The 21,584-nt window shown below is 47.9% G+C and overlaps 1 protein-coding gene across 1 annotated transcript in view; it reads right to left on the bottom strand.

Annotated features, from left to right (window-relative positions):
* Positions 1-21,584, bottom strand: part of VPS9D1 (VPS9 domain containing 1) — a 339,137-nt gene that overhangs the window by 81,881 nt on the left and 235,672 nt on the right. Inside the window, exon 12 of the mRNA XM_086945790.1 lies at positions 15,349-15,554. Coding sequence (XP_086801916.1) covers positions 15,349-15,554 — 206 coding nt within the window. The remainder of the gene's footprint in view (positions 1-15,348; positions 15,555-21,584) is intronic.

Raw genomic sequence — 21,584 nt, 5'->3', positions numbered from 1 at the left:
ACCCCCCGCTCTACACTGCGGCTAATGCAGAGACCACCACAGGCGCACATATAGCTAGTGTAACGTTCTAGTGGTCCGAGGGTCTCGGCTGAGCCCCGGAACCACTTCCACACATTGTTGCACCTTCAGGCCAGGCGTGGCCGGAAGGCTATAAATAAATGGTCGGAGGTCGCTCGAGACTTCCGGTCCGACCAGAGCTCCACTGTGTCTGTGTCCCCTCATTTCTGCTGCTGCGCATTAGGCCCATGTACAAGTCTGGCCAACTCTAGGGAGAAACCTACACTGGCGACGAGGGTGGGATAGCCCTGTCCCTACCTGAACACGACGTCTGTTGCAGGCTCAAGAGCGAAGCACCAGGCAGCACACGAGTCCTTGGCGAGACCGGCGCCGGAGCTGTCCCCGTCCAGGACTGCGCAAGAGGCGACCCCATTGAGAGCTTCAGGTCCGGTGAGCAGCGGGGGGCCAGAGCTGCATCACCGGGAGACAAGAGCAGGCAAGCGCGAGGCCCAAACACCGGGAGACAAGAGCAGGCAAGCGCGAGGCCCAAGAACGCTGCGGAGGCCGCCGCAGAGCCCCGCGCATGCGCACACGCGGGCCGACGTCTCCGAATGCAGAACACACGCGGAGGCCGCGCGAGAGTCACAGCGCCTGCCCAGCAAGCAAGGAAAGCATCGGCAGAGCCTACGACAGGCAGGGGAAGGTCGCGTCCACACCCCAGGCCCCAGCCGAGAATAGTTAGCAAAAAGAGAAGAAAGAAAAACAAGCATTGGCAAAACCCAATACCGAGACAGAAGACAACACAAAGATACGATCAGACGCATGCAAGTCAGCGAGCAAGGGCAAAGCACAACGGTTCAAGGGACAACGCAAAGAAAAGCTCAAACCCCATCAAGCCAACAAGCATTGGCAAAGCCTAAACAGGTGGTACTTCAATACATGGTACAACACCGCACATTGCCAATCAAATGTCCAACACACAGGATAACAATGCAGTGCCACAACAAGCTGCTGCAGCGCAGCCTCCACCCCAACAACAAGTAGCAGCACCAGCACCACTAGTAGGAGCGCATGTTCAACACTCCGCACACGCGCAAGTGCAGGCATTGCCACCCTTCAGTGGACTAGCAGACCCTTCAACTGCCGCGCCCAGGTGGGCTGTATGGCTAGGGAGATTAAACAATTATTTCATAGCCTCGAAGGAGAAGGATAATGAGGTGAAACGATCCCTGCTACTTCATTTTGGGGGAGAAGAGATATACAAAGTGTTCAAGCACCTCCCGAACACAGGAGAATCCGATAACTATGACGCACCAGTTCAAGCACTCAATGCACACTTCGATCCTCAATTAAATCCACATTACGAAAGGTTCAAGTTTACGCAGTCCCGACAACAAGAGGGCGAAACCATGGATGCATTCCACGCCCGCCTGCGTGAGCTCGTCAGCACGTGCACAGAGGACGACCAGAACAAAGAAGTCACCGCCCAACTCATTCAAGGATGCAGAAACAAACCACTGAGAACGCTGATCCTCCGTCAACCCAAGATCACGTTAGAAGAAATCCTATTATTAGCAAGATCACACGAGCTGTCAGATGTGCGATCATCAGCAATGGAAGCAGCACTAAACACCAACACAAGCTCTGGAGCAACGATCAAGACGGAGAGAGTCGACGCAATCAGCACGTCTTCACGGGGCGGAAGAGGCAGATGGCCGACCCGGACACAAAGGAAATCGCAGTGTGGCTACTGTGGACGGGAAGCACATGACGCGGAAAGCTGTCCTGCACGTGGAAAGACCTGCTCAAACTGCGGGATTCCGAATCATTTCTCCAGCGTGTGCCGAGGGAGAGCCAGAGGACGAGGACCGTCGGGAAAGAAATCACTGTCCGGAGCAGTCCGTCAACTAGAAATCGAAGAGGGACAGTCACCGCGAAACATGAGATCACCATACCGACGGTACGACAGACTCGATGATTTATCTGAGGACGAAGATGACGAGTGTTACTTCGTCTCATTTACGAGTGATTTAAAACGACGGCGAAGACCACAACCTAAGTGTAACATCCTAATAGATGGATCCCCAGCCGTCGGAGTGATTGACACTGGTGCAACAGTAAACATCATGGGAATTCAGCACTACAAGAGTCTAAACCCAAAGCCAAAATTGGTTCAATCCAAGGTCCGCATATTCACATATGGCGGGAAAGAACCCCTTCCACTGCGAGGCAAAATGGTGGTCCAAGTAAAAGCAGAAGAACACGAGGTCACCACAACGTTCCACGTGGTAGACAGAGAAGCAGACCTCCTCGTCGGCAGCCACACGGCAGAAGACTTACAGCTATTCACGTTCGCCAACGCTGTCAAGAGCATCCAGGTTGACGAACTACTGCTACAATTCCCAACCCTATTCCAAGGATTAGGCATGATCAAGAGGCCGCCAATAAAATTACACATCGACAAAACAATACAGCCCATTGCTCTCCGGCACAGAAGAATACCGTTCCATCTCAGAACGGCAGTGGAAGACAAGCTAGAGAAGCTAGAACAACAAGACGTGATAGAGAAAGTCACTGGCCCCACCCCGTGGGTTTCACCTATGGTGATCGCCGAAAAACCCCGTCAACCGGGAAAGATCCGCATCTGCATAGACATGCGCATGCCCAACAAGGCAATCAAACGAGAACGACACCTCACACCGACAGTAAATGACATCTTAGCAGACCTCAACGGAGCACAGTGGTTCTCTAAACTCGATCTTAACGCCGGATACCACCAACTCCGACTAGCGGAAGAAAGCAGGTATATAACGACATTCTCCACGCACCTTAGTTTGCGAAGATATAAGCGTTTGAATTTTGGCATCTCGTCAGCTGCCGAAATCTTTCAGAACACGATCAAAGAAGTGCTGTCCGGATTGCAAGGGGTACTAAATGTCAGCGACGACATCCTCATTCATTCAAAAACCAGCGAGGAACACCACCAGAGGCTACGTGCAACACTGAAGCGACTCTCGGAGCATGGTGTCACACTTCACCGAGAAAAGTGCAAATTCTTCCAAAAGACGGTGGAATTCTTTGGTTACATCTTCGATAGCAATGGAGTGAAAGTAGATCCACTAAGTCACATGCCATCAAGCATGCGCCAGCCCCATTGACAGCGTCTGAGGTGAGGAGCTTCCTAGGGATGGCGCAGTACTGTGCACGTTTCATTCCTGGCCTAGCAACAATCGCAGAGCCACTCCGTGCTCTAACAAAAAAAGATGCACAGTGGAAATGGGGTTCCGAAGAGGAGCAAGCATTTGCACAAATCAAGGCAGCGCTGTTAGACACCACGACTCTTGCATATTTTGACACAGCCAGAAAAACTGAGATCCTAGTCGATGCCAGCCCAGTGGGGCTTGGAGCACTACTCACACAAGAAGCAGAGCCGGGAGTATGGACACCCTTAGCATTTGCCAGCAAAGCGCTAACGGCCACCGAAGCTCGATACTCACAAATCGAGAGAGAGGCGCTAGCAGTAAAATGGGCCTGCAACCATTTCCACTTCTATGTAGCAGGGTGCCCATTCCGACTAGTCACCGACCATCAGCCGCTGATACCCCTATTCAGAGGAACAGCCCCACATCCACCTCCCAGAATTGAGAGGTGGGCAATTCGAGTACAACAGTACCACATGGACCTTGTCTACCGGCCAGGCGAGAAAAATCCAGCAGACTTCCTATCCCGTCATCCGGCAGCAGAGACCATGGAGTCAGGGGAGGAAGAAACTTTGTTTGAGGAAGAAATCAACCTTCTGGCACAGAGTGCGTGCCCTCAAGCCATGTCAATCCCATTGATATTAGAACATTACCGTCAAGACAAGGTGCTACAGAAAGTGACAAACACCATCCAGACTGGAACATGGCAGGGATTTTTGAAAGACAACCATGACTGGTCAGAAGTAGATCGCACCAGAATAGGACACATATGGAAAATCCACAACGAACTCAGTATGGCTGAAAATGGACTGGTCCTCAGAGGACGCCGAATAGTAATACCCCTAAGTCTGCAAGAGCACGCCACCACATTGGCGCATGCGGGGCACCAAGGGATACGACGGATGAAAAGTCGAATGAGGGAAAAGGTGTGGTTCCCAGAGATGGATGTCAGTATTGACACATTAGTAAAGAATTGCCGAGCGTGCCAACTCACCAGCAATCATGAAACTCCAGCACCCATCGTCACCGAGGAACATGCCCCAACACCTTGGTCCTGGGTTAGCATGGATTTTGGGAGTTTCCCTGATGGGCGAACAACAGTCGTGCTCATAGACTCATTTTCTAAGTATCCTATTGTGGAGCTAGCGGAATCCACCAGCTTCAGGAATGTCCAGCCCATTCTAGACAAAGTGTTCGCCATGTTTGGTCGCCCCCAGACACTCAAAACAGATAATGGGCCCCCATTTCAGGGAGGCGAATTTCATGACTTTTGAATAGCTTAGGAATCAAACATCATCGCATAACACCACAGTGGCCGCAGGCGAATGGTGAAGCCGAGAGGTTCATGCGGACCATTAACAAGGTATTGAGAATAGCTGGAATAGAGGAAAGTGACCCAGAGAAAGCGTTGCAACATTTCCTTGGGGAATACAGAAGTACGCCCCACAGCACAATACAAAGAACACCGTAGTCACTGATGTTTGCAGGAAATCGACAAGACAGTCTCCCTATGACCGATGGTTGGACAGCAGAGCCATACAAGCCAGAGGAGACCCAAAGGAGGAGGAGGGTGAATAACGACAGAGCGAACAAAAAGAGGAGAACATGTAGTCGAATCCTAGCACCAGGAGACACTGTGTTGCTGAGAACCCGACGGCCGGGTGGCAAGTTCAGAACGCCATATGAACCCGACCCATGGGTCATCAAAACCACAAAAGGCACCGCAATCACCGCGCAGAGGAATGGAGAAGAGGTAACTCGCAATGTGTCCTGGTTTAAGCGGATCCCCGCAGAGTCAGTAGCAGCTGAAAGAGACCCCGAAAACCACACGGACAATATGCCCACTGGTCGATGCGAGGATCACACCCAGGAGCCACAACATGAAGGGGAAACGACTCCGTCGGCTGCAGTATCACCAGCGCAATCCCCTATGCGAGCAGTGACCCCAGCGAGAGGAAGGAACATGTACCATCTCAGGCCAAACCCCAAGCCCAGTCAGAAACTGGCGGACTTTGTGTGCTATTCGTGAGCAACTCTAAACTTGGAGAAACAAGAACTAACTTGGGAAGGGATGTAACGTTCTAGTGGTCCGAGGGTCTCGGCTGAGCCCCGGAACCACTTCCACACATTGTTGCACCTTCAGGCCAGGCGTGGCCTGAAGGCTATAAATAAATGGTCGGAGGTCGCTCGAGACTTCCGGTCCGACCAGAGCTCCACTGTGTCTGTGTCCCCTCATTTCTGCTGCTGCGCATTAGGCCCATGTACAAGTCTGGCCAACTCTAGGGAGAAACCTACAGCTAGTTACGCCACTGGCTGGAAGTAGGGTTTCCCGGGGTGCTGGAGCACCATCAAAATACCCATGCTGGAGTTCAGAAGACGAATAAGCAATAGAGATGCCTTATATTTAGTTTTTTTTATCTTGTCACATGTGCTGTGCGTTTAAAGACAGAGGTCAAATGTCAGACTCTGTCTTCTCACAATTTACCACTTATTCTTTTCACATAGAGAATGATGTTTACTTTTCGTTTTTCTGGCTGCAATTTTGTAGGCTTTTGTAAATCGAACTATGTGCCAATGCCTGGCAAGCATGGGGTGTGAAAGGAAAGGCTATAGGATGTGTATTTATTTCACAACAAAATGTAAGTACCTGTATAAGAACTGTACAAATTCTTCAAAATATATCACTTCTTAGAAAGCACAAATGAAGCACATTTTTGCACTTATGGTGTGTGATGGAAATACATGTTTTAATATGATCAAAATAAATCAAGACACTTTACTCTGTGATGTACGAAAAGCTCTGTGATGCGTGAATGATAAATACTACCTGAAACCCCGCACATTGTCTATGGTTTGTGCCTCATATCGTTTTATCAGTAAAACTGCATTCCTTTGTAAATTTGGTGGACATTTCAATGAAAAGTGTTCTGTATGTAAATGACAGTGCACTACCGCACAATGCTTTAGTACTTATTTGCTCGAGTGTGCTCCAAAATGCACCACCGGCTTCATACTGCACCCGTCCCACCCTCATGCGGAAGGGACGTGGCTTGTTTGCTACATGTGTTTTTTGAATGACGCTTGAATGTTTCACAATCCCGATGACTTCAGGGATTTAACAGCACCACTGGGTGCAAGGATGCTCTCCTTCGGATCCTGTGTTCTGGACACCATTATTAAGCCCCAACAGAACACCTCACTGAGGAAATGGAGGAATGCAGGAGATGTTGGGTCAGCAATCAGTGCCCACTGGCACTTTCTGAAGACCGCGAGGACAAGCAATACATACGCGGCAGAGCAGCCAAGGCGCAGGACAGTGGCCTTATACCGGGCGAAATGGAGAAGAAAGATCCTGTAAATGGCAATACGAGTGAAAACAGGGAAGTTGGGTGAATTTCGGCTCTTGTCTTTGCTTGATGTACATCCTGGCACCTTGGTCTGAAAGGAGTCACTGGATATGAAGGGGAAGATGGCGGTGTTAGATCTCCAATAGACTCAAAGTGAACTACCGGGGAAATATTGTTCTGTCACAGATGGAAACTGCTAAATTGAAATCCTTCTTGAAAGCATGAATACAGAACTGTGGGGTTTGTGAAGGGCACAAACACAACATTCTCTCTTGGTTGTGCCCCCTGGGGGTCTTGAAAAGAAGTGGGGTCCAGGGTGGGTCACACTAGGGTTTTTCCTCTGGGAGGGGAGGGACAGGGAGGGTTTTGGTATGATTATTCAGTAGCTTAGGGTTAGATTTTGTCATCTTTTGTCTCTCTGCACTTCTCTTCTTTCCCCCTTACGTGCCACTGAACAGGAGTCTGTGATTCGTTGCAGATTTACTTATGATGAGTGGTTTTGGATAAATGTCTATCGTTCTAGAGTTATTTTAATTGCAGGAGACAGGAACGTTTTTTGCATTTTTGTGGTGATATTGCGAAATGTGCTCCACAATAAGTTTCTTTTAATGAACAGATTTAAACCAGAAGCATTAACTATTTAAATTGCAAGCTATACAGGTTAATTCCACTAAAATTACGGAGAATGTACACCTAACGCTTGCCTGCCAATAATTAAATCACAGGCTTTAGTATAAATGGTTTAAGATAAATCTGTCCTCTGGATTAGGAGACACGGACAATGAAACCAGGGTAGAATCAGAACAGAGGTCTGGAAGACATGGGAGAAGCAGGGAATACTGGAGTGACACAGGAAGGCATGGGGGTGGTCCAGGAAGACTTGGTAGAGACACTGGATAACACTACAAGATACAGACACTGGGCGACAAAGAGATGGGGATATATAGATTTGAGAAGACACGTACATAGGTACAAAAATGAAGAGACTGCAGAGTAAGAGGTCACCTTTTAGAGGTCTGTGAAGACATCTGAGAGAAATGAACAACAGGGAGACATGGACACGTGGAGACGGGCGGAAGTCGTTGTAATAGTGGGCACATGGGAAGACACTGTGAGCTAGTGGTAGACATGGACACTAGTCAGTCTGCCAGTCCCTGGTAAAACAAGAACATGGGGAGACACAATCCCCTAATATCCTGGGTACATGCAGGGGTGTCTCCTCTGTAATGGCGGAGGACCGTCGCCCCAATGCCTGTGCCAGCAGACAATAAATACAATGATAACGTAATGTTATTATCATTTTATTTATGTTGGCTGAGCCCCACAATACAAAAGTATAGGGCGGGCCGGACATGTCAGAGAGGAGCAAAGAGCACTCATAAGTGCGCATGTATGTTTGGCCAGCCGTCCGAGGCTGGCCAATCATACATGTGCACTTACGTTTCTTCAACCTGGCTGTATTATACAGCCGGGCTGGAGAAACAGCACAGACTTCAATGCACCGTCTAAGCGGCAAACAAGGCCGCTCAGACCAATCCTGGTGCTGCTCTCTGATGAGAGCAGCGCCCATATTGAGCACGGGGCCTGTGCCCCAGGGGCCTATTCCCTTCCAGCTGTCGGCCGCCAAGAGGAATAGCGAGGCAGGTGTCAGCAGAAGCGGAGTGGGGCAGCAGGTAAGTCTTTTTTATATTTTTATATTATATTTCCCCGCCCCTCTCCACCCACGGCCCGCTACCACTTTAGGTAGGTGGCGGACGCCACTGGGTAAATTAAAAAAAACACAGAGGAGGCTTGGAAAAACAATGGCAGTGCTTTGACACTGATAGAGGCGGAAACAGATGCATGCATGTATATGTTATTTATATAGCGCAAATCTAAACAAAAGGTAGCCGAGCAATGTAGAGGGAAACAGCCTTTACAACACTGCATTTAACATGCAATGCCTTTACCACACATTGTCTATACTACGCAGGTCTTTATTACACATGCCTTCACAACAAAATGGTAGGTATATTTGCTAAAAAAAACAAAAGTTACAGTGACGTTATAGTTAGTTTCAGATTTTACTCCTACAAAACCAGTGAAATTCAGCAATTGTAGTTAGCTGAGATAACTATAACTTATGCCCCGCAACGCACTGCTTATGACCTCACATATTACATCACTCATGACATGGTCAGTGACATCACTGATGACAAATCCATATAATGAATCCCCCAGGGCTGTCTGGGCAGTTCACAGCCAGGTGGGAGGACCATGAAGCTGTTACGCGTTTTGTGTTTCATGAGGACCTTCCATGTTGTTGTGAGTCACAACCTGTTCGACTCTCCAATATCTGCCCTAAAGCTTGCCTGCTACAACAAAGAAACATACAACTGTGTAACATGGCAACACGTTTCTTGGCACTTGGTAGAGGAGCTTTGTGTTCTTCAAGAACACAAAAATGAGCTGTGTTAGAGTCAATGAAAGCTACGCTTGCACTCCACACCCAATCTAAATTCCCTATTGTTTTCTGAGAATTCCTAGCAGTGCTTTGAGTGCACAGTGTGGCTCAAGGCATAAAGTTCACGGAGTGAAAAGGCGCACAGAAATATTCACTGATTAGCCCTGATTTTAGCATACTATTTCAGTTCTTTGGGCACTACATTTGATACATTTTGGAGTAATTTTAAGAGCCTACTAGAGTGCTTAAAAAAGCTGTATGCCTAAACTCAACAGGTTTCAATTCTAGTTTGATAGCTCAAGAGGTTAACATGTCAGCTGCAAAGTTTATCTCAACATGTCACAGGCCCCAGTCCCATAATGAAGTAACCTACTCAGTAAAGGGACATGCTGCATAGCTGTGCGTGTTACCTGCACATAAAACAACCCTGTTGTGCTCGGGTCCCCCGCTTCTCACCACACAACTCAGCTTGCGCAGGGAGCGATAACAAAGTTTCATTGAGTGCTGAATTTGAAAGCAGGCTCACAATACCAGGCTGCAGAGAATATGTCATGTTCTAGTGTCTATTGTGGCAGGATGCTGTGTCTGTGTAAAATAGCTTCAGCACTCACGTATATTACACAGATATCCGCGGTGAGTGAACATCACCCGAGAAAGAGCATGTTATCACCTCAGGTTTAAGCGGCCAAAAATTTGTTCTAACAGGCCGTATAAACAAAAGTCCTTTCAAGAGTGTTTGTCGTTATGCTGTTAAAATAAACAAGTGTGCATGTTCTCCACCGTGCCACCGGTGGCACTCACAGCCCCAATGCCGCTTGCTGCTCCGTCTCTGCGTGCAATCTGTCTGCTTTGGTCCCTTCCCCCCTTTTGTCCGGGAAACTACCTCTGGAAAAGACTTTTCAGGACAGGATCAGTGTAACCACTGACCCTACCCCCGCACTCTCCCTGTGTATGATGATTCTTGCTAATGCAGAAGTTCACTCCCAGCTCGATGCAACTTCAAACCCACTCCCCTGGGGAGGTGGTGGTCACATGGGCTCCCTTGAGCCCGTGGAGGGTAGTCCACGCCAGCCCCTATATCTATACTAATATAATAAAGAGAGAGCCCAAACCTTTGAGGCGGGTAATCTCAGGAACCACAGGACCAATCACAACACCCAAAACAGCGTTGGAAAGGGCAGTTGCAGGAGAAGGACATAGGCTATGCAGACGCCCACCAAATACATTTAAAAGGTAAAAGAACCGTGCCAGCAAAGTAGTCCCTGGTGGGCGTGTCTGCGTTGTGCTGTGGGCGTGTGCTGGGGGCGTGACATACGCTGGGGGCGTGTGGTACGTTCTGCCCTTCATGCCATGTCTCATATTGTGTGCTAATCCCACCCTACTCCCTTTAAATACCCATGCACCCCATAATCATAACCCACCCGTACTCCTTAAAATACCCCAACACCCTTAAACACTAACCCATCTTAACCCTATAAATATACCCTGTACCCCAAAACCCAAACCTATCCATAAACCATACAAATACCCCTGTACCATAAAACCAAAACCTACCCCTGAACCCTAAAAATACCCCTGTACTCCAAAACCCAAACCTAGCCCTGAACCCTAAAAATGCCACTGTACCCCAAAACCCAAACCTAGCCCTGAACCCTAAAATACCCCTGTACCCCAAAACCCAAACCTAGCCCTTAACCCTAAAAATACCCCTGTACCCCAAAAACCAAACAAAGCCCTGAACCCTTAAAATACCCCTGTACCCCAAAACCCAAACCTACCCCTGAACCCTAAAAATACCCCTATACCCCAAAACCCAAACCTAGCCCTGAACTCTAAAAATAACACTGTACCCCAAAACCCATACCTATCCCTAAACCCTAAAACTACCCCTGTACCCCATAACCCAAAACTATATCTGAACCCTTAAAATACCCAAACACCCCAAAACATATACCTCAGTACCCCAAAACATATACCCCTATCCCCATACTTACCTTATCCAAACATTTAAAAAAACATGTTTTTACCATTCATGCATTTACAACGAATTTCGTTGTAAATGTATGCGTGGTAAAAGCGTATAAAATTAAAATGTAATGCCATGCGTTATAATGGCATTGCGGAGTCAAGGTACTTTCGTAATGAAAGTATGCGGAGTGATGTTATGCGGAAAGACAGTTGCGGAATAATGGTTGTTTACCCTCCCCCGGTAAGTTCATTGGTGGCAAGGCGGCCCATATCTCTAGCAACATACTCATATTTTCTCACAGGTCTCTTGATGGCCAGCACTGACATACACTTTTAGACACACCTCCCACCACAAGTTCTAGAATTGCGAACTTTAGAGCTGGGGAGCTACGTTTGAATCTCGGCATCAGCTCAACATCCTGTGATTCCAGGCAAATCGCTTTGTTTCCCCGTGCCTACCACAAATGAATGTGTTCTTCTGTAATGTAAATTGTGCTCATGCCATGTTGTCGAGTTCGCGCTATATAATATTGCAAGGAAAAATAAAGTAAGGAAACTCGAGTTCACACACTAGTGAACGCGCACTCTTAAGTGCATCAGCAGTGCACTGTGAATCGGAGCGTTTCAGAGGCCTGTCACAGATAAGAAATGCTATCAAAACGAAATCCTACAAAACAATATACTACTGGCCGGCAGCAATTCATACACGGACAACGTCGGGACGGGCTGCTAGTATATATATATATATATATATATATATATACTCAGCAGGTTCTCAATATTCCATTTTATTCTGTTAACACTTTGAAGCCCTCGTTGTAGGGCTTCACTCACTCCCATTGGTTGAAATACTGTCCCATGGAATTCAAACATTGCTTCGTCAGCGTGAATTGTTCACCAATCATGTGAGGACAACCACGATTTCAAGGACCTGGTGAGTCTTAAGTAGATGTATTACGCCACATTTGGTACAAAGTCCATAATGCATTTCACTTCACTTTATCCATGCTGACCATATGGACCAAACAGTGACCATGAGCGACTCCACTTAAACTTATTCAGCTATTAATTATTCAGCTACAATAACTCCCCTTTCTGAAGGTATCCATCCTCTTGGATTCCCCTATCCATTGGAGTGGTAGGAAACGAACCAGGGTTGATCCTGGAAGTCGAGGCTTGCACCACCAGGGTGGGGTGCTAGTTGAGGAAACTGGGGTCCCGAGGAGCAGGGGGCCCTGCAGCAGACAATTATCCTGTGCACAGGAGCCCCTGTGCAGGGATTGGACCAGGCCCCAACTAGGACATCGTAAGGGCTTCGTAAAATGGGAGTAAGGGTTTCAGGGAGGTAACTTCTTACTGAGGCCCCTGTCAAGACGTTAGTCTTGACTGCTACTGAGAGCAGCTGAAGGTCCAGGACCTCAGCTAACCTCCGCACCACCACAGTTAAAGAGGCACCCTCATCCGTAGACATGGTAGGGGGAGACCGGCCAGTGTCTGGTGAGGTGTCCAAAAACTGGCATCTGCCAGATCCTAGTACCAGTTGTCCTTTGCATTGTCTAGGGATGCTGGTAACCATAAGGGTCCTCTGACCCCTCTCAATCATAATCCTCTCCTGGCCGGTCAAACAAAAACGGTACTGGCTCCGACTCTGGAAGCAAGGGCCCGGACGGTGCCAGAGTAGGCGTTGAGTGATGTGGATCCAGCTCCGTATCACGGTTGTGTAAAACAAAGTGGACTATGTTGCCGTGGGGCATCAATGGCATCGGGAGCAATGGCAATGGAGCGTGCACTGGGAAAAGTTGCGATCTCATAGACAATGCCGCTCCGGAGCCAGTATGGAATCCAAGGGGCCTTCCTGTACTGAACAAAATAAGAGGTACATAGCCTCATAAAACTCCTTGAGTTGGGCGGGGATCACTCCAGATCTGGGAAACTGTGGGAGGAATAGAGATGGCCCTTGCACAGGCTCCAATGCGGAGCGAAGCATGGAGTGCTGACGTTCCTGCGCCAGGTCCAAGAATTTAGATTGCTGTGGAGAAGTCGAAGACCGCTTCAACTTCTTAGACTTTTTTGGACTTACCCAAGAATTGGAATTGAGACAATGAGCACCTGTAGCACCTTAGCAAGCGATCCTGGGACATTCTTCGTAACCAGGATCGAGAACCTTGCAGGGTCGACTGTCGTCGGGTGACGAGAAGCTTGAGGGACCGTTCCTTCAGCGCCTTTGAGTTCATGGCACGGCAATCCTGACATGTCTTGGAGTCATGGTCACACCCCAGACACCAAAGGTAAACCAAATGTGGGTTTGTTTCAGACATCTGCCTGTGACAGGCACCACATGATTTGAACCTGATGAGCTTCCCAAGGGAAATTCCTGGCATACCAAGAGACTGAATCTCAAAAAAGTCTCACCAAAAGTCAAGAAAAAAGTCAGTAAAAAAAGACAAGTGGTTACGCTCTCCAGAACTGAGCTGGATGGTGCAGAAAGAAAAGAACTGACAGCACGCTGGGGTGGTGCCTATATAGGCACCTAGCACGCTACTTCCAGCGCTGATGACGCAGATACGGAACCAAATGATACTACCTCTACCAGGGTGCAGGGGTACTGCTCAAAAATGTATGGATCAAGTCTGACAGCTGGGGACATTTCTAAGGTAAGGAATCTGCGGCTAGAAGTGTCTTTCAGATTGGTTTGACTTTCTTTAGAAGAGTGAGCTTATCCGCCTCTCTGTTTTTGGCACTGTGTACATGGAGAGACTACCATGTATGTATACACAGAAAGACACTGGTAAGATATGGGGAAACGATTAAGAGACTCGTGAAGACATCAGGTAGAAAATGATGATGTGGAGATAGTTATGCTGACTGACAAGGACATGGACAGAAACCTTTAGCACAATTAGGACACATAAAGTGTGATGTATACACACTTTGGAGTCACCAGTGAATCACTGAGAAGATACTGTGGAGACACGGGTAGACTTGGATGGCGAGAAGACATTGACAAGACATGGACATGGGAATAAAATCAAAGATACACAAAGAAAGACATGGGAGGACAAAGCGGCTGGGGAGACATGACATGGATATTGAAGACACAGGAACGAAGGCACGAGAAACTGGAAGACATGGACCGGAAGAGATAATAGGCTCGATCTTTGTTCTCTTTAAGTGGTCCTTTAAGCAACCTCAAACACTATTTCACCACAGTCTCCAGCCCTAATCACTATGCTTCACTAAAACCTTATGTTGAGAAATGAGGTATAAACCTGAAGAAGCCAAATGTCACCATGCTTTCCATAATGACTTCATACAGTTTGAGACGTAAGGCTAGATCAAGAAACCGATACAGGAACCTGAGGGTGATGGACATCAACATGCATGCAGGATCATATTACACCAAAAGCCCATTCTGACACCTGCAGATTGGTGAATAGGCCAAAGACACGTCTCGCTTATGGCGCAATCCACTAAAATAACAAACAAAAATGCTAACAATGGCACCGCACAGACAAAAATCCAAGTTTCAAGAATACAACAGTTGTAAAGGCATAACAAACAAAGAAAGACAGAAGACGGCAGTAGAACAGCGAGCAAGCTCCTGCATACATCTATGTAGTATAATGTTGGAAAACTGAACACCAGTAAAAGAGCATCCTCAAAGTGGAAGAATCATAGACAACACAACAAAGAGTCTGAATAAATGGCATTTTTCACTCCATAAAAAGTGCATAACATAAATAAAAGGAAAGGCAGCATCTTACTCTGTACTAATGCATTTTACAAAGTAGCCAGCAGCAGCACGAGCCTCTCTTCTGAATCAGAGGCAAATAAAAAGATATAAAGTCACACACCCACGGATATTAGCTGGAGGCGCACTATAGGGCACTTAGTTAACAGCTGTTATTATTTAACTAACTGAGCAAGTTAGCTATTCTTTCTTAGATATAAGATTACTCCAACAAGTTGGGACTGAAGTGGACACACGGCATAGGACAAATTAGGCACAAATGGCGGTTAAAATAGAGCATATAGGATAAGGTTTCGAAGTGTTCCAGGGAAATTAGAAACAGCAGTTCAAACTTTCTTGGCAACAACACACGATGAATAAATTATTTTGACAGTAAATATTTAATAACATTTTTCTTCCACTATTTAAGCACTTCATAAATTATCAAAAACATTACTTTTTCTTGGCTGCTTTCAAGTCATACAGTTGTGTGGAGTTGTGATCTGTGCAAACCAGAACATGGATACAATTAAAGATCTTTTGTCATTACACTGCAAACAAGGAATATGTATATCTTTAAAGGCTGACATATCAGCCCCAATGCATTCTTTGGGGACAGTTATGCCTATCACAGATACAGGGAAAGTGAAAAATTGCATTTACCAATGATCTCCAGTTTCTTCTGAGGAAGGTGCTCCATTGTGATGGACAGCAGCTCCTCCACAGCAGACCGGTAGGGGTAGGAGCTTAGAAGTGGTAGCACATCCTGGGGGAAAAGCTTTGATGGTACGCCGAAGGCAGATGGATGGGCATTCTGGTACATCTCCATGCTCCTTAGAAGGGCCGCCTCCCTGCATTCGTAAACAATCCTACAACAGACATGTTTGAAAGAATGAGTACAATTCACAAAAGCGAATGCATAAAAAAGTCCCTCATAATGTAAACTAAGGGTATATTACATTATTGAGGTTCTGTATGGCACAATATTCCCCAAGTGCCTGGTTTTATAGCACTATTGGAGGTCCCTGTATGCAAAATGTGGTCTGTGAGTTGTATTAAGAGTGTTAGTTCTAAAGAGGAGTAGTTGGTCTTTCTAACTTTCACCAAACTCATGACAGAGCCACTGGTGTACGTTGCGTAATGCATACCAGTGTCTTCTTGGCCACAGGGTACAGACAGCTGTCTGCTTGGTCTCGGTTTTCTAACGGACAGGCACACTGTATGGGGTTGTGTTTTGTGGCTTTCTTCCTAACCTTTGCAAGTGCGGCCAGGGGGGCTTTGCTGCCAGTTACAATATGTGGGTTAATGTGGTCCTGTCCCAGTGCAAGCCAGTGTCTGCACATTCATTGTTTCTGTGTACTATTTACTTGACCCAGAGTGCATGAAAATGTATCAGCTTGTTCCCATGATGCCTTATTAACATAACTCTTATTCTCTTCGCTTGGGCATTCCTTGTCTCTCAAGGGGAGTCTTGCTGCCGCCAGAGTGAGTGTAGGTGTCTTCCTCTCCAAGTGCTCAGGTGCCCAAACATCAAGAGGGGTACAAGTGGAATACCTGTTTCAAAGCTGAGATGTCATTGGGTCATTCATTACTGATATCTGCAGTTCTTGCATGTTCACAGCATTGCTCTAAATGGGTATCTCCAGACCCTTCAGCTCATTTTGACTCAAAGTGTTACAGTCGGTGCTGAGGCTATGTGAGCTCCGAGGAAGGTGCTCACAAAATGTGGAAAGAGATGGCTGTAACCTGCTTGGTGGAAGTCTATTTTTCCCAGGAGAAGTGCTCGTATCTCCTTTCCCCAAGGAACTGGAGTGAGGCATGCTCTTGAGGTTATGTTGCAGATATAGTAAAGAACAGCTATTTTAGTTTCCCTGACCGCTTATATCTATGGCTAATAGTACAAAGAATGCAACAATGTCAAGGTTAGGAAAATAAGGTTGTTTTCTTGATGCTTCATTTTTCTGCAGGTGCTGCACAGGCATTCCACAAGTGAAGCTAGATGCATCTCAAGTTCTTGAGGACTGAATGACACAGAGGGTTTGCTCACAAGGCCCTTAACACTGTAAACATGGAACCTGCTTAGAGCATTATAAAATGCATTGCAATGTCAAAGGAGGTTGCAATTGCTCTCTCAGTATAAGGTGAACTACAGCTGAGAAACAGATAACGTCAATGCGGAAATACACAAATATTCACACAAAAGCATCATGTCTCTGAGCAAACTGAGACTTACTCTTGGGAAAGAGTCTCTCCCCAGCCTGACTTGCACATCATGGTAACATAGGTCTAGCGGTTAACTACATTTGTACTCATCACTCTTCAATGGCTACCTATGGAAACAGGGAGCATCTTCAAACTGGGCTGTATTGTCCTCAAAGCCCTCCACACAGGCACTTCCAAATGCCTATCTGGAAACCTTACACCCCCAGGACAGGACGACCTCTGGGAAGCATGGATTCCCTACATTTGGAAACTCCTCTCTTCAAGAAATAGTGAACCCTTGCCCAGTCCTTCACTGGAAGTGCTGTGAAGGCCTTGAACTCCCTCTCACTCATACTATGAACAAATCCAGACTATTACTCCTGTGAGAAATAAATGAAAACCCTACTATTCCAAAGAGGCTCACCCTTGGATTCAACCAACCCCCATTTTACGTCTTCTTCTCAACTCAGCGATCCTACTTGGATTTCCAAATAAACTTCAAACTCTCTTTGTGGTTAGTATACTGTTGCCCTCCCCACTGCCTCTCAATCCTATGTTACTTGAACCCTTCCTTCCATATCAAGGTGTAAAACTGCTAAAGAAGACACACAACTCTTATGTAGAAATCAATTTTCAACCTCCTCCAGTTTATTTAGTTATCTGCATACTGTCTCTTCTTGAAGGTCATAATATAAGGTCTCCACGATGTAAAGTGATCCAGCGCTCTGGAGATATGGGGCGCACTATATAGAACTGCTAAATAAATTAATAAATAAATAAATGTATGCAACTGAAGAGCCATGGAGTTTGGATATGAATGTATTCTCCTAAAGAGCAATGGCAGAAATATAGGTGGAGTAAAATGGAGAGAAACATGAAAGAAACCATGCAATCTAGACTAAGGTGTGAGCCTGATCAAAGGCAACTCAGAATAGGTTTAAGGTAGGCTCTTTCTGAACCAGCTCTTCTTGATAGTCAAGAAATGTAACTTCGAGGAGGAGCCTAGCTAGCAACCATGATGGCCGCCTGATTCCTCGGCCCCGCCGACCCTCTCGCTTTCCTCCCGTCTTCTGTTCTATCCTGCCAGAGATCCTGAATCTGATCGGTGCTACCGGAGTCGGGAGACGAACCCGGTTCTCAGGATGTGCTTACCTTTGCGTTCCGTGCAGTGACGGTGACGGAGTGCCCTCGCCCTTCCCTGGTGCTTCGCGGCGGAGATCGGGTCTTTGTTCTGCATGTGTGGCCGGCCCTGGGAGCAACAACAGCGGCCATCTCGGGCTGGGCGGCACTGACTGGTGAGGCACGACTGCTGCATTGAATTCCTCGCCGCGGCAGCCCCTCTTGCTCCGCTGCCCTTCAAGTCTGCTCCCACAGCTGAGAACGATACAATCTATCGTCTCCCCGGCCCTCAGACGGCTAGGCCCGATACACTGTTTCATCTAACGCGGTGACCGCCATTTTAGAGAGCTGCCACTCACTATTTGCAAGAGGCTGCCCCAGGGTGCTGCTGGAGCCCGTTTATCGCTTGCATCGCCCCGACATCGTGAGGGGTGTAGAAATGGACTGGACTGCCCCTGTGCCCCCTGTTTGGCTATGTTGCGGTGAGCGCCGGCGGGGTGATCGGCTAACTGTAAGGGGCGATGGCGTCCTGCTTCAAGACCTGGCACACGCCTGTGAGCACTGTGTGCAGTGGCAACTCGAGGATCGACTGGTCCCTTGGGATGACGGCGCTCAATCTCGAGCACCGCTTTTTGTTGGTATGCCCGACGTACAGGGAATTGCTGTACCCCTATCTCCTGAGACGCCCCTGCGGATTATCGATGTTATGGGAGCCCTGGGTGAGTTACGTGCTGCCCATTGTGCTGTTGTTCGAGACCTTGTGGACCGTCTGGACGCTATTTCATCCCTTGTGGCTCCGACCGACCAAGCTTGCATGCGAGTGCTGGGCGCTACGCCACACCCTATGCCCTACTACTGCGGATTGCCTACTCAGCTGTCCACTGTTGCGCTGCTGGCACAGGATCCTGCCTCCGCCGTGTCGCTACATGTATTAACCGGGAAGACGTCTGATATTCATGGTCTCCTGCGGCGGCGAGGGAATCTTCTCCAAAAGCCATGCCCGGCAGCTTCATTGTGGTCTACTGGTGGAACTTGCTATCTTCCCCTGGAACTGATGCTGCTGCTTTGGTTGACTTTTCTTGGCGGACTAATGCTGCGTGGTCCTCCTCCTGGTACGATCGCAACATGCTGGGCTTCGTGTTGGACAATCCATGGCGGTCAGCGTTCTACTCTGCTGAGGTCGTTTCGTCTGCTTACCCCACCCAGGATGGCTACCGCGCAGTTGGACTCTGTTGGCACATTGGACCGTAAGGGGTTGGGTTGAGGCTGTTTCTTTCTTCTTTGCCTGCTGAAGTGCTTATTGCTGGAACTATAATGCACATACCGGGGAGTTGGGTGTTGGTTCTGTACTGGTCTTGGGGCCCGGGGATGGGCGGCCGTGGTTGCGCACATTGATTGCTTTAAATATATTCGCGTGGCCCTCCTCCGATATTATAGAATTCTTTTTCTTTCCTCTCTTTACTTGGTTTCTGCATTTCGGGTACTCTTTTTTGGGCGACAGGCACACTGCTAGGGGGCGGGGGGTAGGCCATAGCCTCTGCATGCGTGTGAAAGTTGAAGAAATTCATGTACATAGACAGCATTCATTCCCCTTCTTCTCCCACTCCTCTCCCTGTGAGCACCATGAATACTGTAAACTATTGACCGTATCACCCTGCCAGTAAGAGCCCATACCCCTATGCATATGTACAGCCATTCTAGGCACCATGGCCTTTTCCTGCGCGTATCTTAAACCCCCTCTCTCATGCGTAGACCATGAAACCCTCTCCCTCTGCGCGACCCTGCTGTGAAAGGCAACTCTCCTGCTTGACCCGCACAAAACCCCCCCATTCCCTCTTGAAGAGGCATCCTTCGCCCTGGCTGACGTAGCCCTCCCCAGCTGCACCTGACTGCCCCCGCTCTCTCATGTGCGGGTCATCAGATCTCTCTCTCTCTCTCTGTGTGACTCCGTCCCTGTGTCCGCCCTGGCTACCCCTCCCTTCTCCTCACATGGGCAAGTCACAAACCTTCTTCTTCTTCTGCAAGGCCCTGTCCTTGAGGGTCACGACCGCGCCTGACCAACACCTCCTTTCCTTCCATGAATGCCCCTCTGTTGACAAGCCTTCCCTCCGCGCTCGATTGCCCACAAGGCATGAATACCACTCCTTTGTTGACCCCTTCCCCCGAGTCCGGCTGACCACACATGTCCGAGGCCATCGCCTAAGCCAGGAGATACCATTTACTGCCCTTATTGTATGAAGTCACTCCTCTTCAAAGGAACCACTATTGATCCTAGCCACCCCACCCCCTGGGCTATGATCAGGCGTACACATCCTACGGAACACTCGGCTGCGTGATTGCCCACCCCTCTTATCAGCAGGTCAAGGGTCCTCATTGTGAACATATGTGGGGTAGGATTGACACGAGGATTATAGGGATGTCTTTCTTTTGCGTCACACTGTCCTGATTGTACTATCAAGTGTTTTGTAAGGTATAAAAGCAAGAGTCTCAGCTCACTTGTTAGAGCACCTCCTGAAAGACACCGTGTTTCGTGTCCGAAATGACTGGCTCTCCTCATGAGAATTAAACTCTGTTCTTGATTCCTGCTTCCAGCGCCCGTCTCTTTATTTGGTAACTATTCAACATGGGAACTAAGAGGCGGTTTGCGCCAGCGGCCTGGGCATCGGTAGTAATCTGGGCTCCTTTTCCACAATTGGCGTCCCAACGCGGGGTCCATCAGTGACATAAGGTTCGGTAAGAGAGATCCAGACGAAGAAGCGAACATCTAAAATGATCGGAGTATACCTGCCTTGAGAGGGCCCTAGCCCGGCTGCCGATCAAAAGAACTTCGCCAATTCTGAACGGACCTCTCTTGAGTGACCTATTGTCCTGACTGGAATCCCACAGGAATGCTACATGGAGTAAGAGAACGATCGAGCGCTGGAGGAGGAAGTCGAAGAACTGTCCGTATGGTCCGGTCCGGGTAAGATTAAGTAGGGTGTTTTTACGCCTGATTGGTAGGGTGGTTCTATCCACCTGATTGATTGATTGATTGTATTGGAATCGGTATTTGTATACTGATATTGTTGGTATTGGTTCATTTAGCTTTGAAGGCTACTTGACATATTGGTTCTCTTTTGGAGAACGAGACATTCTCTGTTTGCAAACAGCGGCGAATAGGAACGTCGTCCCTCTTTGCAGATCGAGAAGGGTAGGTAATGCAGACTTTGTCCCCGTTGTAATCCGTCATGCCTACCTTTCTCCCCACTGATTGTTTGAAATCGATTAATAATCGATTGTTGCTCTTTGAGATCTTCCCTGTCTACAAACTGAGACGAGTAGAAATATTCTGTCTTCCTTTCTGGATAGCGAAGGGCAGGTAATGCAGACGTTTGTCCCCGTTGTAATCCGTCATGCCTGTTTTTCTCCCCACTGATTGGTTGGTTGCCTGGACATTGTTGTTCCAGGAATTGTTTCGTTTGAGGTATTTTCTGCCTGCAAACAACGTGGAGTAGAAATATTCTATCTAGTCTTTGCAAGTAGTAAAGGGTAGGTTATGCCCCTTTGTGAATTCGTCAGTCCTACCCACTCCCCACTGT

This window comes from Lissotriton vulgaris, chromosome 12 (assembly GCF_964263255.1).
Source record: "Lissotriton vulgaris chromosome 12, aLisVul1.2, whole genome shotgun sequence".
Lineage (NCBI taxonomy): Eukaryota > Metazoa > Chordata > Amphibia > Caudata > Salamandridae > Lissotriton > Lissotriton vulgaris.
This window is presented reverse-complemented; position numbering and strand designations above follow the sequence as displayed.